Consider the following 14,621-nt stretch of genomic DNA (forward strand, 5'->3'; position numbering starts at 1 on the left):
AAAAAGCCAATATTGCTTTGTGCTTCCTTTATATTTCAAAAAACTAGTTTTTAATCGCGTTTTTGGATTAGCACTAAGAACCGTCCGTGGTTCGATCTAGGGCAGACCATATGACCGCACGTAGGTTGGGTTTGGTGAAGTTCTTCTCTTCTCGTCACGTTCATCATGTTCTTCAACCTTAATTTTTGGTAGGGTCTGACCATGCACAATGCTCGAACCTTCCTTGCCCATGGCAAGGCAGGGGTTTTCCTGGCCCTTGGCAGGGCTTAGATTTTTCCTTCCTGGCCCTTGGTCGGATTGGAGTTTTCCTCCTGGAGGTCGAACCTGGCCTGGAGGTCGAGCCTGCCTGGAGGTCGGGCTCGCCCGGAGGTCGAGGCTGACTGGAGGTCGAGGCGGACTGGAGGTCGAGGCTGACTGGAAGTCGAGCCTCACTGGAGGTCAAGCCTGGGCGCCAGGATGAGAGGTCCCCTCAGGGGTGAATGGGGGGTGTGAATGGGGGGTGTGACCGTGCTCCTCGTGAGCTGCCTACATACCCGCTTTGCGGGATCAGGTCATGACGTAGTTCAGGGCGAGTGTGTTTGCTATGTGAGTGGATTCTGCCTGGAGGTCGAGCTCGCCTGGGGGTCGAGATCTCCTGGGGTGTCGAGCTCGCCTGGGGGTCGAGCCTGCCTGGAGGTCGAGCTCACCTGGGGTGTCGAGATTGCCCGGAGGTCGAGCTAGCCTGGGGGTCGAGCTCGCCTGGGGTGTCGAGCTCGCCTGGAGGTCGAGCTCGCCTGGGGGTCGAGCTTGCCTGGAGGTCGAGCTCGCCTGGGGGTCGAGCTCGCCTGGAGGTCGACCTGGGAGTGAGCTCGCCTGGGGGGCCGAACTCGCCTGGAGGTCGAGCTCGCCTGGGGGGTCGAACTCGCCTGGAGGTCGAGCTCGCCTGGAGGGCCGAACTCGCCTGGGAGTTGAGCTCGCCTGGGGGGTCGAGCTCGCCTGGGAGTTGAGCTCGCCTAGGGGGTCGAGCTCGCCTGGAGATGATTTTCCAGATATTGAGAAGTACTCATGGGTCATGGGACCTGAGAGGTGGTCATGGGACCTGACGACGTGGCGCTTTGTCTTGATAGTTTGTCATGAGACCTGAGAGGTGGTCATGGGACCTGACGGCGTGGCACTGGTCTTCATGGCGGTTCACCGGCGTGGGGCTTTATGGTGGTTCGCCGGCGCAAGACTTCGCATGGCTTGCCGATCCGAGGCTTCACGGTGCTCGTTGGCCCGAGGATTCTCAGAGGATTCTCAGTTGTCTCTCCCTCTCCCGTCGAGAGGTGGCTCTCGGTCTTTGTTTACGACTCGGGATAATTTTGAAGTTGGGAGAGCATTTGGCTGAGAGAAGTCTGGGGTTGAGAGAAAAATAAGAGTTGAGAGGATTCCGAGTTTTTTTTTCTTGAGTTGAGAATGAATGAACTATTTATAGGAGAAAAATCGGTGCTTGGTTGGCACTTGGTGCTTGGCGCTTGGTTGATGCTTGGTTGGCGCTTGGCGCTTGGTTGATGCTTGGTTGGCGCTTGGCGCTTGGCGCTTGGTGCTTGTCGAAAATTCGCTTGTTTTTAGTCATGCATATTTTTAGCATTTGACTAAATTGTCCTTTTATATTGTAACGTCGTTTTTGCAATTGAGGCGTCGTTTTTACCATAAGAAAAATACGGCAAGTCACATGCAAAGTCACAATCTTGTTCTTTTGTCTTCTTCTTCTTCTACTTTCCTTTTACTATCCTCACACAAAATCTAATCTGCGCTTCAGGGAGCGATCGAGATATCGCCGATCTTGATAATCGTCTTCTCACAGATTCTCGGAGGTGTCTGGATGAGCTTAACCATATAGCACATTGCAAGAAGACCTACAAAGTGGACCCCACAAACATACGGAGCCATCTGGGAAGCCACAAAGCTGCGTTTTCAAGACATCAAAGGCGCTTCAGATCGAGAATCTCTGAAAATCACTGCGAATTAATACGGCTGGGATTTAGGGTCGAGGTAAACTGTTTTACCTTTACATATTAATCGCTGCGAATTTGTTTTTGTTGATGCAGAAACCTGAAGTCGAAATTTTTAAAGATTTTTTCAATGCGTGTATATGACAAATAACAAAACTAAGGGAGCAACTGCTTTTTATTACAAGAAAGTAAAACACTACTAAAAGTAAAAAAAAAAAAAAAAAAAGTAGAGGAGCGCACCTATTAATTTTATTGTTATAGCAGTAAACTATAAGCTTATATGTTCACATTATAAACTAATTACCTTCCATTTAATTTGCATAAACTAACTTCACAAAAAGTCACGATCTAATAAGCTTTTCTTTATATCAGTTGATATTTTTGGAGGTTGATCACTTATGGCTTCTTCTTCGAGTACCTCTGTAAAAACATACGATGTCTTCATCAGTTTTCGAGGCACGGACTACTCTGGGGCTTTACCAACACTCTTCACAAAGCCTTAGGCGAGAATGGAATTAAGGCCTTCATAGACTCGGGTGACCTCAAGAAAGGAGACGAGATCTCGCCTGTGCTTCTAGAACCAATCAAGGCATCGGCGATCTCGATAATCGTCTTCTCAGAGAACAATGCCCAATCTCGGTGGTGTCTGGATGAGCTCAACCACATCGTCCGTTGCATGAAAGAAGATAAACAGCGTGTTATACCCGTGTTCTACAAGGTGGAGCCCAGGAATATACGCCACCAAAAGAGAAGCTTCGAAGTTGCATTCTCAGAACTCGAAACATGCTTCGGACATGACTCGGAAAAGTTGAAGATGTGGCGGGAATCTCTGAGAACCACTGTGGATTTATCCGGATTCAATTCAGCAGACACGAGGTAAATTGCGCGTATTTGATATCGTTGAAAAATGAATTTAGTTGTCATAAACCTTAAGTACAGCTTTTAAATGATTTTTTCTATTATCATTGTGATTATTAAAACAAATAATTAGCTGTTTAGCCATCTAAAACACTAGCAATTTGGTTTTAGCCAACCTTTCGTTAATTTCCCGTAAATAGCCATCTTGCTTACGTGGCAGCTTATTAATTGATTTAGTTTTACCTTTTTGTCCTTACGCTATTTTAATTAGGCTTTTTTTTTTAAAAAAAATCGAATTAAATATTGAAACCGAATAGGGAAGTTTTCAAATTTGAAATTTGAATTTTGAGCAGATTTTGAAAGATATCAGCCATTAATTGTTATGTATTTGGAAATTTTCAACGTTGACTTGAGGTAATTAGTTTCTATTTTCGTTGCAATTCATTAGGTAATTAATTTCGAATTAATTTTTCATTCATTGATATTATTTTGTCTTCCATATATTCATAATTTCCAGAATTTTCGTGCTCAAAATATTTCCAGAATTTTTCAGTTTATTTATACGAATACACTGTAAATAGGCTTTGTATTTACAGTGAATATACTGTAAATAAGCTTCGTATTTACACGAATATACTGTAAATATGATTTCTATTTACACGAACATACTGTAAATAGGCTATCTATTTACACGAACATACTGTATTTAAAAAAAAACAACTCAACTCCTCTCTCACATGGACACAAAACAGGGAAAATGGCGTCCAGTTCAATCTCGCTCCTCTCGCCGCCGTCGCTCCGCCTTAGCCTGCGCACCCAGACGACCCAAGACGACCTCAGAAGGCTCGCCGCCGACAAGGCCGTCGAGTACGTCAAGTCCGGAACAGGCTCCACCGCCGCATTCGTTGTCGCCAAGCTCGGCGCCCTCCTATCCTCCGGCGAGCTCTCCGACATAATCGGCGTCCCGACCTCGAAGCGCACGGAGGAGCAAGCCAGATCGCTCGGAATCACGCTCTCCGTCCTCGACGACCATCCCCGCCTCGACCTCTCCATCGACAGCGCTGACGAGGTCGATCCTGACCTGAACCTCGTCAAGGGCCGCGGCGGCGCTCTCCTCAAGGAGAAGATGGTGGAGGCGGCGTCGGAGAAGTTCGTCATCGTGGCCGACGAGACCAAGCTCGTGGCGGGGCTCGGAGGGAGCGGATTGGCGATGCCTGTGGAGGTGGTTCAGTTCTGCTGGGAAGTACAATCTGCTGCGGCTTCAAGATCTGTTCAAAGAGCAAGGCTGTGAGGGTAAGCTCAGAGTTGAGCCCGACGGAAAGCCGTACGTCACCGACAATTCGAATTACATTGTGGATCTATATTTTCAGACGCCGATCAGGGACGCCGGAGCGGCGGGGCTGGAGATTTCGGGGTTCGTGGGCGTGGTTGAGCACGGGCTGTTCTTGGCTCTCTTTCTTCTTTCTTCTTTCTTAATGGTCTTAATTAATGATCTTAATGACATTAATGGGCGGTTATATCAGAATATTTTGTATTAAATGTTTTATTTTCAGCATGTTAATGGGCGGGAACGGTTGGGAGGTTATTTTGGTATTTTTATCTATGTAAATAAATTGGGCTGGCTATTAACACGAAATTAACCAAATGTTGGCTAAATCCAATACTGTCTAAATATGGGAGGCTATTTAGCTATATTACCCTTATTAAAACACAAAATTACAAAAGTTTTATTACCCAAAAAGAAAAAAAGCACATTATTAGAGGAGGTCGAATTAGTGATTATTTAGAGTATATTCGATCCAAATATTTTGAAATGCAACACAATACTCCATTTTTTTTAATCTAAATTCTTCATCTCTCTCTCTCTCTCTCTCTCTCTCTCTCTCTCTCTCTCTATATATATATATATAATATATATATTTTAAGTTTTAACAACTTTCTATTCATTAATTATTGTTCACATATATTTAACCTTTATATTTGTATCCAAATATGATAATATTTATATTTTTTTTAAGAGAAACTGAAAAATATATTAAAAAAGAGGGGAACAAGAAAGCTTCATCTAGAACGAAGCAAAATACATACTAGTTAGCACTTGGCCAATCGTGGGTAAGACAGAGAGGCTAAAACTCGAAAAATCATAATTTAGAGTAGATATCCAAAGACCAATACTCCTGAAAATACTGTCCCAGAGATATTCGAGGTGGAGATATATAATATTCTATATGAATTTACAAAAATTTTGTAGTTCTTATATATATATTGTGATAATTAGACTATAATATTAAATGAAGGACGCTATTTGACTAATTCATATAGTTTTTTTTTATTTTTATTATTTCATTAATTTTACAAGGTTTGACTATTTTACAAATCAAAAAATTTTAATTGGCTATTTAGTCGCAAAACCCGGTTTTTAATGCATATTCATTTTACAACGAGTAATAGATGTCTAGTTTTTTTTTTTTTTTTTATTTAATATTAATAAATATCTTTAGTTACTCATAAGGGTTTTTCAATACTGACCCTAAAAGTATAAAATATTTATATAAAAAATAAGTATAAAATAATTTAAAGGTTTGATATAATACAGTCATTAACTTTGTAAAAAAAAAAATTCGATGATATGTTTATTGACTACAGATAATATTACATTTTTCAGGTCCGGGTTCGAGTTGATAAAAGAAATTGTTGAATCTGTCATGGAAGAATTAAAAATGATACCCTCTACTTCTAGTTACGAGACAAATGGTCTTGTTGGAATTGATAACAATTTGCATGTTATAGAGCCATCTTTATGTGTCAACTTAACGAACAAGGACACTCGCGTCATTGGAATTTGGGGAATGGGCGGCATCGGAAAGACGACAATCGCCCGTGTCATGTTCAACAAATTCTGCAATGGATTCTCTGGTTTCTCTTTCCTTGAAAACGTTAGAGAGGAAGTTACGAAGCACCAATCCTCGGACCTGCAAAATAGAGTTTTCACGGAACTGTTGAAAGAGAAGAACTTGACACGCGTCACTCCTCGCGAAAAGGATAGACTCCGCCAAAGGAATGTTTTTTAGTCCTTGACGATGTCGATAACGTAAAGCAATTGGACCTTCTGGCCATAGATCGTAAATGCTTCGGTCCAGGTAGCAGAATTGTTGTGACGAGCAGAGATTCACAAGTGCTCAGGGCTATCAAAGCCGACGTGTTAGGAATCCCACATAGAAAGTGAATGGGAACTAATAAGAGCTTATAAAGATCATGAGTTACTCCTCTCATTACCAATTGGTTTTGAGATGGAACCCCATGATACTTTCACACGACGAAATACACGAAATTAAGGACTTGAGTTTTGGGGATGCTAGTCGGCTCTTTCTCTCGAAAGCTTTTGTAAAGAAGGAGATGAATCTCGTGCCAAGAGATACATGGAGTTGGCGGAGACAATTGTCAAGAAATACGCCAAAGGCAATCCGTTGGCTCTCACGGTTTTGGGTCAGCACTTGTGTTCAAGGAGCATCGAAGAATGGGAAAGCGGAATAGACTTACTTGACTCAACTCCAAACCATGAAGTCGAAGACATACTGAAAGTGAGCTACGACGGACTGAGTCAGAACCACAAGGACATGTTTCTCGATATTGCCTGCTTCCTTAAAGGTAAATATAGGAATGAGACCCAGAAAATACTCGGGTACAGATATAAAGGAGAACTTGTGGGAATCAAAGTTCTAATTGAAAGGGCTCTCGTAACTGTTAATGAGAAGGGTCAGATCTGGATGCATGATTTGATCCAAGAAATGGGCCAAGAAATTGTTAGTCGAGAATCAAAGGATCCGGGAGAGCGCAGTAGATTGTGGTCTACATCAGATATTTGCCATGTCTTGGAAGAGAATCGAGTAAGTCATGCTTATGAATATCAAGATCCTTTAAAACTTAATTGCAGTCACACTTTATTATCATATAATAATCATAACGTGGTCATTTTTTTGTATGAATTGTGATTAGGGGACACCAAAAATTGAAGGAATTTTCTTGAAGTATATGCCACAATCTGACATAAGCCCTCTAGTCTTTAAAGAAATGCGCAATATGTGGTTTCTCTATATTGATTGGTTATCGTACAATGGCGAGATTTTATTCCCTAAATATCTTGATTTCCTTCCTGCTACACTGAGATATTTCCGATGGACGGGTTGCCCCTTGAAATGCTTGTCAGAGAGTTTTAATCCGAAGAATCTTCGCGAGGTGTGCATTGAAAGTGGCAAACTTGAACGGGTTTGGAGCCAGAAATACAAGGTATTGTTTTCAGGTATTTTTTAACACAACAGTTAATATATTCTAGCGTTCAAATTATTGCAATTTGACCCTTAAAAGCTTTTTTTTTCTAGCGTTTACCTCCTTGAACTTCAATTCATATTTTCAATAAAAAGGGCACATTCCGAATACATAATAAATTTGTAATCCATTTTTTAGAAAGTATCTATTTATTCAACATAAATGCTAAATAGATGTTAAATAATTAGCTTATTTTATTTTTTTGTATAAAATAGTTAGTTATATCACTAAAGTATGCTAGAGAAGTTTGGTATTGGTTCGAATCACAATTTTTTAAAACTTCAAGGTTACTAAGAAGCGAATTTGGTATTTTCAATCACTTATACTGCCTGATTTATCACATAAATCACGGTTACTTTTCATATAGGATTTGGCAAAGTTGGAAATCTTGATTCTCAATGGTTGCTACAATCTAAGTCAACTCCAGGACCTCTCACAGACCTCAAACCTCAAGCACTTGAATCTTGCTAATTGCACCAAACTGAGTCAACTACCGGATCTCTCTCGCTGCTTAAATCTCGAGGAGTTGAATCTTTTTAACTGCAGGAGCCTGAGTCAACTATATCGGATCTCTCTCGCAACTCAAATCTCATAGTCTTGATTCTTACTAATTGCACCAGCCTGATTCAACTACCGGATCTCTCTCGCTGCTTAAATCTCAAGGAGTTGAATCTTACTAATTGCAGCAGCCTGAGTCAACTACCGGATCTCTCTTGCTGCTTAAATCTCGGGTACTTGAATCTCACTGATTGCAGTAACCTGAGTCAACTACCGGATCTCTCTCGCTGCTTAAATCTCAAGGAGTTGAATCTTACTAATTGCAGCAGCCTGAGTCAAATACCGGATCTCTCACGCTGCTTAAATCTCATAGTCTTGATTCTTACTAATTGCACCAGCCTGATTCAACTACCGGATCTCTCTCGCTGCTTAAATCTCAAGGAGTTGAATCTTACTAATTGCAGCAGCCTGAGTCAACTACCGGATCTCTCTCGCTGCTTAAATCTCAAGGAGTTGAATCTTACTAATTGCAGCAGCCTGAGTCAACTACCGGATCTCTCTCGCTGCTTAAATCTCGGGTACTTGAATCTCACAAATTGCAGCAGCCTGAGTCAACTACCGGATCTCTCTCGCTGCTTAAATCTCAAGGAGTTGAATCTTACTAATTGCAGCAGCCTGCGTCAACTACCGGATCTCTCGCGCTGCTTAAATCTCATAGTCTTGATTCTCACTGATTGCAGCAACCTGAGTCAACTACCGGATCTCTCTCGCTGCTTAAATCTCTGGTACTTGGGTCTCACTAATTGCAGCAGCCTGAGTCAACTACCGGATCTCTCTCGCAACTCAAATCTCATAGTTTTGATTCTTACTAATTGCACCAGCCTGAGTTAACTACCGGATCTCTCTCGCTGCTTAAATCTCAAGGAGTTGAATCTTACTAATTGCAGCAGCCTGAGTCAACTACCGGATCTCTCGCGCTGCTTAAATCTCATAGTCTTGATTCTCACTGATTGTAGCAACCTGAGTCAACTACCGGATCTCTCTCGCTGCTTAAATCTCTGGTACTTGGGTCTCACTAATTGCAGCAGCCTGAGTCAACTACCGGATCTCTCTCGCAACTCAAATCTCATAGTCTTGATTCTTACTAATTGCACCAGCCTGGTCAACTACCGGATCTCTCTCGCTGCTTAAATCTCAAGGAGTTGAATCTTACTAATTGCAGCAGCCTGAGTCAACTACCGGATCTATCGCGCTGCTTAAATCTCATAGTCTTGATTCTCACTGATTGCAGCAACCTGAGTCAACTACCGGATCTCTCTCGCTGCTTAAATCTCTGTTAGTTGGGTCTCACTAATTGCAGCAGCCTGAGTCAACTACCGGATCTCTCTCGCTGCTTAAATCTCGGGTACTTGAATCTCACAAATTGCAGCAGCCTGAGTCAACTACCGGATCTCTCTCGCTGCTTAAATCTCAAGGAGTTGAATCTTACTAATTGCAGCAGCCTGCGTCAACTACCGGATCTCTCGCGCTGCTTAAATCTCATAGTCTTGATTCTCACTGATTGCAGCAACCTGAGTCAACTACCGGATCTCTCTCGCTGCTTAAATCTCTGGTACTTGGGTCTCACTAATTGCAGCAGCCTGAGTCAACTACCGGATCTCTCTCGCAACTCAAATCTCATAGTTTTGATTCTTACTAATTGCACCAGCCTGAGTTAACTACCGGATCTCTCTCGCTGCTTAAATCTCAAGGAGTTGAATCTTACTAATTGCAGCAGCCTGAGTCAACTACCGGATCTCTCGCGCTGCTTAAATCTCATAGTCTTGATTCTCACTGATTGTAGCAACCTGAGTCAACTACCGGATCTCTCTCGCTGCTTAAATCTCTGGTACTTGGGTCTCACTAATTGCAGCAGCCTGAGTCAACTACCGGATCTCTCTCGCAACTCAAATCTCATAGTCTTGATTCTTACTAATTGCACCAGCCTGGTCAACTACCGGATCTCTCTCGCTGCTTAAATCTCAAGGAGTTGAATCTTACTAATTGCAGCAGCCTGAGTCAACTACCGGATCTCTCGCGTTGCTTAAATCTCGGGTACTTGAATCTCACTGATTGCAGCAACCTGAGTCAACTACTGGATCTCTCTCGCTGCTTAAATCTCTAGCAGTTGAATCTTACTAATTGCAGCAGCCTGAGTCAATTACCGGATCTCTCTCGGTGCTTAAATCTCATAGTCTTGATTCTCACTGATTGCAGCAACCTGAGTCAACTACCGGATCTCTCTCGCTGCTTAAATCTCGGGTACTTGAATCTCACTAATTGCAGCAGCCTGAGTCAACTACCGGATCTCTCTCGCTGCTTAAATCTCAAGGAGTTGAATCTTACTAATTGCAGCAGCCTGCGTCAACTACCGGATCTCTCGCGCTGCTTAAATCTCATAGTCTTGATTCTCACTGATTGCAGCAACCTGAGTCAACTACCGGATCTCTCTCGCTGCTTAAATCTCTGGTACTTGGGTCTCACTAATTGCAGCAGCCTGAGTCAACTACCGGATCTCTCTCGCAACTCAAATCTCATAGTCTTGATTCTTACTAATTGCACCAGCCTGAGTCAACTACCGGATCTCTTTCGCTGCTTAAATCTCAAGGAGTTGAATCTTACTAATTGCAGCAGCCTGAGTCAACTACCGGATCTCTCGCGCTGCTTAAATCTCATAGTCTTGATTCTCACTGATTGTAGCAACCTGAGTCAACTACCGGATCTCTCTCGCTGCTTAAATCTCTGGTACTTGGGTCTCACTAATTGCAGCAGCCTGAGTCAACTACCGGATCTCTCTCGCAACTCAAATCTCATAGTCTTGATTCTTACTAATTGCACCAGCCTGAGTCAACTACCGGATCTCTCTCGCTGCTTAAATCTCATAGTCTTGATTCTTACTGATTGCAGCAACCTGAGTCAACTACCGGATCTCTCTCGCTGCTTAAATCTCTGGTACTTGGGTCTCACTAATTGCAGCAGTCTGAGTCAACTACCGGATCTCTCTCGCAACTCAAATCTTATAGTCTTGATTCTTACTAATTGCACCAGCCTGAGTCAACTACCGGATCTCTCTCGCTCCTTAAATCTCAAGGAGTTGAATCGTACTAATTGCGGCAGCCTGAGTCAACTACCGGATCTCTCTCGCTGCTTAAATCTCGGGTACTTGAATCTCACTGATTGCAGTAACCTGAGTCAACTACCGGATCTCTCTCGCAACTCAAATCTCATAGTCTTGATTCTTACTGATTGCACCAGCCTGAGTCAACTACCGGATCTCTCTCGCTGCTTAAATCTCTGGTACTTGGGTCTCACTAATTGCAGCAGCCTGAGTCAACTACCGGATCTCTCTCGCAACTCAAATCTCATAGTCTTGATTCTTACTAATTACACCAGCCTGGTCAACTACCGGATCTCTCTCGCTGCTTAAATCTCAAGGAGTTTAATCTTACTAATTGCAGCAGCCTGAGTCAACTACCGGATCTCTCGCGCTGCTTAAATCTCGGGTAATTGAATCTCACTGATTGCAGCAACCTGAGTCAACTACTGGAACTCTCTCACTGCTTAAATCTCTAGGAGTTGAATCTTACTAATTGCAGCAGCCTGAGTCAATTACCGGATCTCTCTCGGTGCTTAAATATCATAGTCTTGATTCTCACTGATTTCAGCAACCTGAGTCAACTACCGGATCTCTCTCGCTGCATAAATCTCGGGTACTTGAATCTCACTAATTGCAGCAGCTTGAGTCAACTACCGGATCTCTCTCGCTGCTTAAATCTCAAGGAGTTGAATCTTACTAATTGCAGCAGCCTGCGTCAACTACCGGATCTCTCGCGCTGCTTAAATCTCATAGTCTTGATTCTCACTGATTGCAGCAACCTGAGTCAACTACCGGATCTCTCTCGCTGCTTAAATCTCTGGTACTTGGGTCTCACTAATTGCAGCAGCCTGAGTCAACTACCGAATCTCTCTCGCAACTCAAATCTCATAGTCTTGATTCTTACTAATTGCACCAGCCTGAGTCAACTACCGGATCTCTCTCGCTGCTTAAATCTCAAGGAGTTGAATCTTACTAATTGCAGCAGCCTGAGTCAACTACCGGATCTCTCACCCTGCTTAAATCTCATAGTCTTTATTCTCACTGATTGCAGCAACCTGAGTCAACTACCGGATCTCTCTCGCTGCTTAAATCTCTGGTACTTGGGTCTCACTAATTGCAGCAGCCTGAATCAACTACCGGATCTCTCTCGCAACTCAAATCTCATAGTCTTGATTCTTACTAATTGCACCAGCCTGAGTCAACTACCGGATCTCTCTCGCTACTTAAATCTCCAGGAGTTGAATCTTACTAATTGCAGCAGCCTTAGTCAACTACCGGATCTCTCTCGCTGCTTAAATCTCATAGTCTTGATTCTCACTGATTGCAGCAACCTGAGTCAACGACCGGATCTCTCTCGCTGGTTAAATCTCTGGTACGTGGGTCTCACTAATTGCAGCAGCCTGAGTCAACTACCGGATCTCTCTCGCAACTCAAATCTCATAGTCTTGATTCTTACTAATTGCACCAGCCTGAGTCAACTACCGGATCTCTCTCGCTGCTTAAATCTCAAGGAGTTGAATCTTACTAATTGCAGCAGCCTGAGTCAATTACCGGATCTCTCTCGTTGCTTAAATCTCGGGTACTTGAATCTCACTGATTGCAACAACCTGAGTCAACTACCGGATCTCTCTCGCTGCTTAAATCTCAAGGAGTTGAATCTTATTAATTGCAGCAGCCTGAGTCAACTACCGGATCTCTCGCGCTGCTTAAATCTCATAGTCTTGATTCTCACTGATTGCAGCAACCTGAGTCAACTACCGGATCTCTCTCGCTGCTTAAATCTCTGGTACTTGGGTCTCGCTAATTGCAGCAGCCTGAGTCAACTACCGGATCTCTCTCGCAACTCAAATCTCATAGTCTTGATTCTTACTAATTGCACCAGCCTGAGTCAACTACCGGATCTCTCTCGCTGCTTAAATCTCAAGGAGTTGAATCTTACTAATTGCAGCAGCCTGAGTCAACTACCGGATCTCTCTCGCTGCTTAAATCTCGTGTACTTGAATCTCACTGATTGCAGCAACCTGAGTCAACTACCGGATCTCTCTCGCTGCTTAAATCTCAAGGAGTTGAATCTTACTAATTGCAGCAGCCTGAGTCAACTAATGGATCTCTCGCGCTGCTTAAATCTCATAGTCTTGATTCTTACTGATTGCAGCAACCTTAGTCAACTACCGGATCTCTCTCGCTGCTTAAATCTTTGGTACTTGGGTCTCACTAATTGCAGCAGCCAGAGTCAACTACCGGATCTCTCTCGCAACTCAAATCTCATTGTCTTGATTTTTACTAATTGCACCAGCCTGAGTCAACTACCGGATCTCTCTCGCTGCTTAAATCTCAAGGAGTTGAATCTTACTAATTGCAGCAGCCTGAGTCAACTACCGGATCTCTCTCGCTGCTTAAATATCGGGTACTTGAATATCACTGATTGCAGTAACCTGAGTCAACTACCGGATCTCTCTCGCTGCTTAAATCTCAAGGAGTTGAATCTTACTAATTGCAGCAGCCTGAGTCAACTACCGGATCTCTCGCGCTGCTTAAATCTCATAGTCTTGATTCTCACTGATTGCAGCGACCTGAGTCAACTACCGGATCTCTCTCGCTGCTTAAATCTCTGGTACTTGGGTCTCACTAATTGTAGCAGCCTGAGTCAACTACCGGATCTCTCTCGCAACTCAAATCTCATAGTCTTGATTCTTACTAATTGCACCAGCCTGAGTCAACCACCAGATCTCTCTCGCTGCTTAAATCTCAAGGAGTTGAATCTTACTAATTGCAGCAGCCTGAGTCAATTACCGGATCTCTCTCGCTGCTTAAATCTCGGGTACTTGATTCTCACTGATTGCAGCAACCTGAGTCAACTACCGGATCTCTCTCGCTGCTTAAATCTCTGGTACTTGGGTCTCACTAATTGCAGCAGCCTGAGTCAACTACCGGATCTCTTTCGCAACTCAAATCTCATAGTCTTGATTCTTACTAATTGCACCAGCCTGAGTCAACTACCGGATCTCTCTCGCTGCTTAAATCTCAAGGAGTTGAATCTTACTAATTGCAGCAGCCTGAGTCAACTACCGGATCTCTCTCGCTGTTAAAAATCGTGTACTTGAATCTCACTGATTGCAGCAACCTGAGTCAACTACCGGATCTCTCTAGCTGCTTAAATCTCAAGGAGTTGAATTTTACTAATTGCAGCAGCCTGAGTCAACTACCGGATCTCTCGCGCTGCTTAAATCTTATAGTCTTGATTCTTACTGATTGAAGCAACCTGAGTCAACTACCGGATCTCTCTCGCTGCTTAAATCTCTGGTACTTGGGTCTCACTAATTGCAGCAGCCAGAGTCAACTACCGGATCTCTCTCGCTGCTTAAATCTCGTGTACTTGAATCTCACTGATTGCAGCAACCTGAGTCAACTACCGGATCTCTCTCGCTGCTTAAATCTCAAGGAGTTGAATCTTACTAATTGCAGCAGCCTGAGTCAACTACCGGATCTCTCGCGCTGCTTAAATCTCATAGTCTTGATTCTTACTGATTGCAGCAACCTGAGTCAACTACCGGATCTCTCTCGCTGCTTAAATCTTTGGTACTTGGGTCTCACTAATTGCAGCAGCCAGAGTCAACTACCGGATCTCTCTCGCAACTCAAATCTCATTGTCTTGATTCTTACTAATTGCACCAGCCTGAGTCAACTACCGGATCTCTCTCGCTGCTTAAATCTCAAGGAGTTGAATCTTACTAATTGCAGCAGCCTGAGTCAACTACCGGATCTCTCTCGCTGCTTAAATCTCGGGTACTTGAATCTCTCTGATTGCAGTAACCTGAGTCAACTACCGG

The 14,621-nt window shown here is 43.4% G+C and overlaps 1 protein-coding gene and 1 pseudogene across 1 annotated transcript in view; both read left to right on the forward strand.

The window, feature by feature from the left end:
• The first annotated feature begins 3,561 nt into the window (after window positions 1–3,561).
• LOC149394362 (putative ribose-5-phosphate isomerase 3, chloroplastic pseudogene) lies at window positions 3,562–4,467 on the forward strand (annotated as a pseudogene).
• A 1,084-nt stretch (window positions 4,468–5,551) lies between these two features.
• The window catches only part of LOC149394363 (TMV resistance protein N-like), a 30,302-nt gene continuing 21,232 nt past the window's right edge, over window positions 5,552–14,621 (forward strand). The window contains exons 1-3 of the mRNA XM_089618320.1: window positions 5,552–5,747; window positions 5,903–6,030; window positions 6,191–6,718. Coding sequence (XP_089474446.1) covers window positions 5,552–5,747; window positions 5,903–6,030; window positions 6,191–6,718 — 852 coding nt within the window. The remainder of the gene's footprint in view (window positions 5,748–5,902; window positions 6,031–6,190; window positions 6,719–14,621) is intronic.

This window comes from Urtica dioica, chromosome 6 (assembly GCF_054948205.1).
Source record: "Urtica dioica subsp. dioica isolate 48M chromosome 6, U.dioica_male_clone48M_v1_H2, whole genome shotgun sequence".
NCBI classification, from domain to species: Eukaryota; Viridiplantae; Streptophyta; class Magnoliopsida; order Rosales; family Urticaceae; genus Urtica; species Urtica dioica.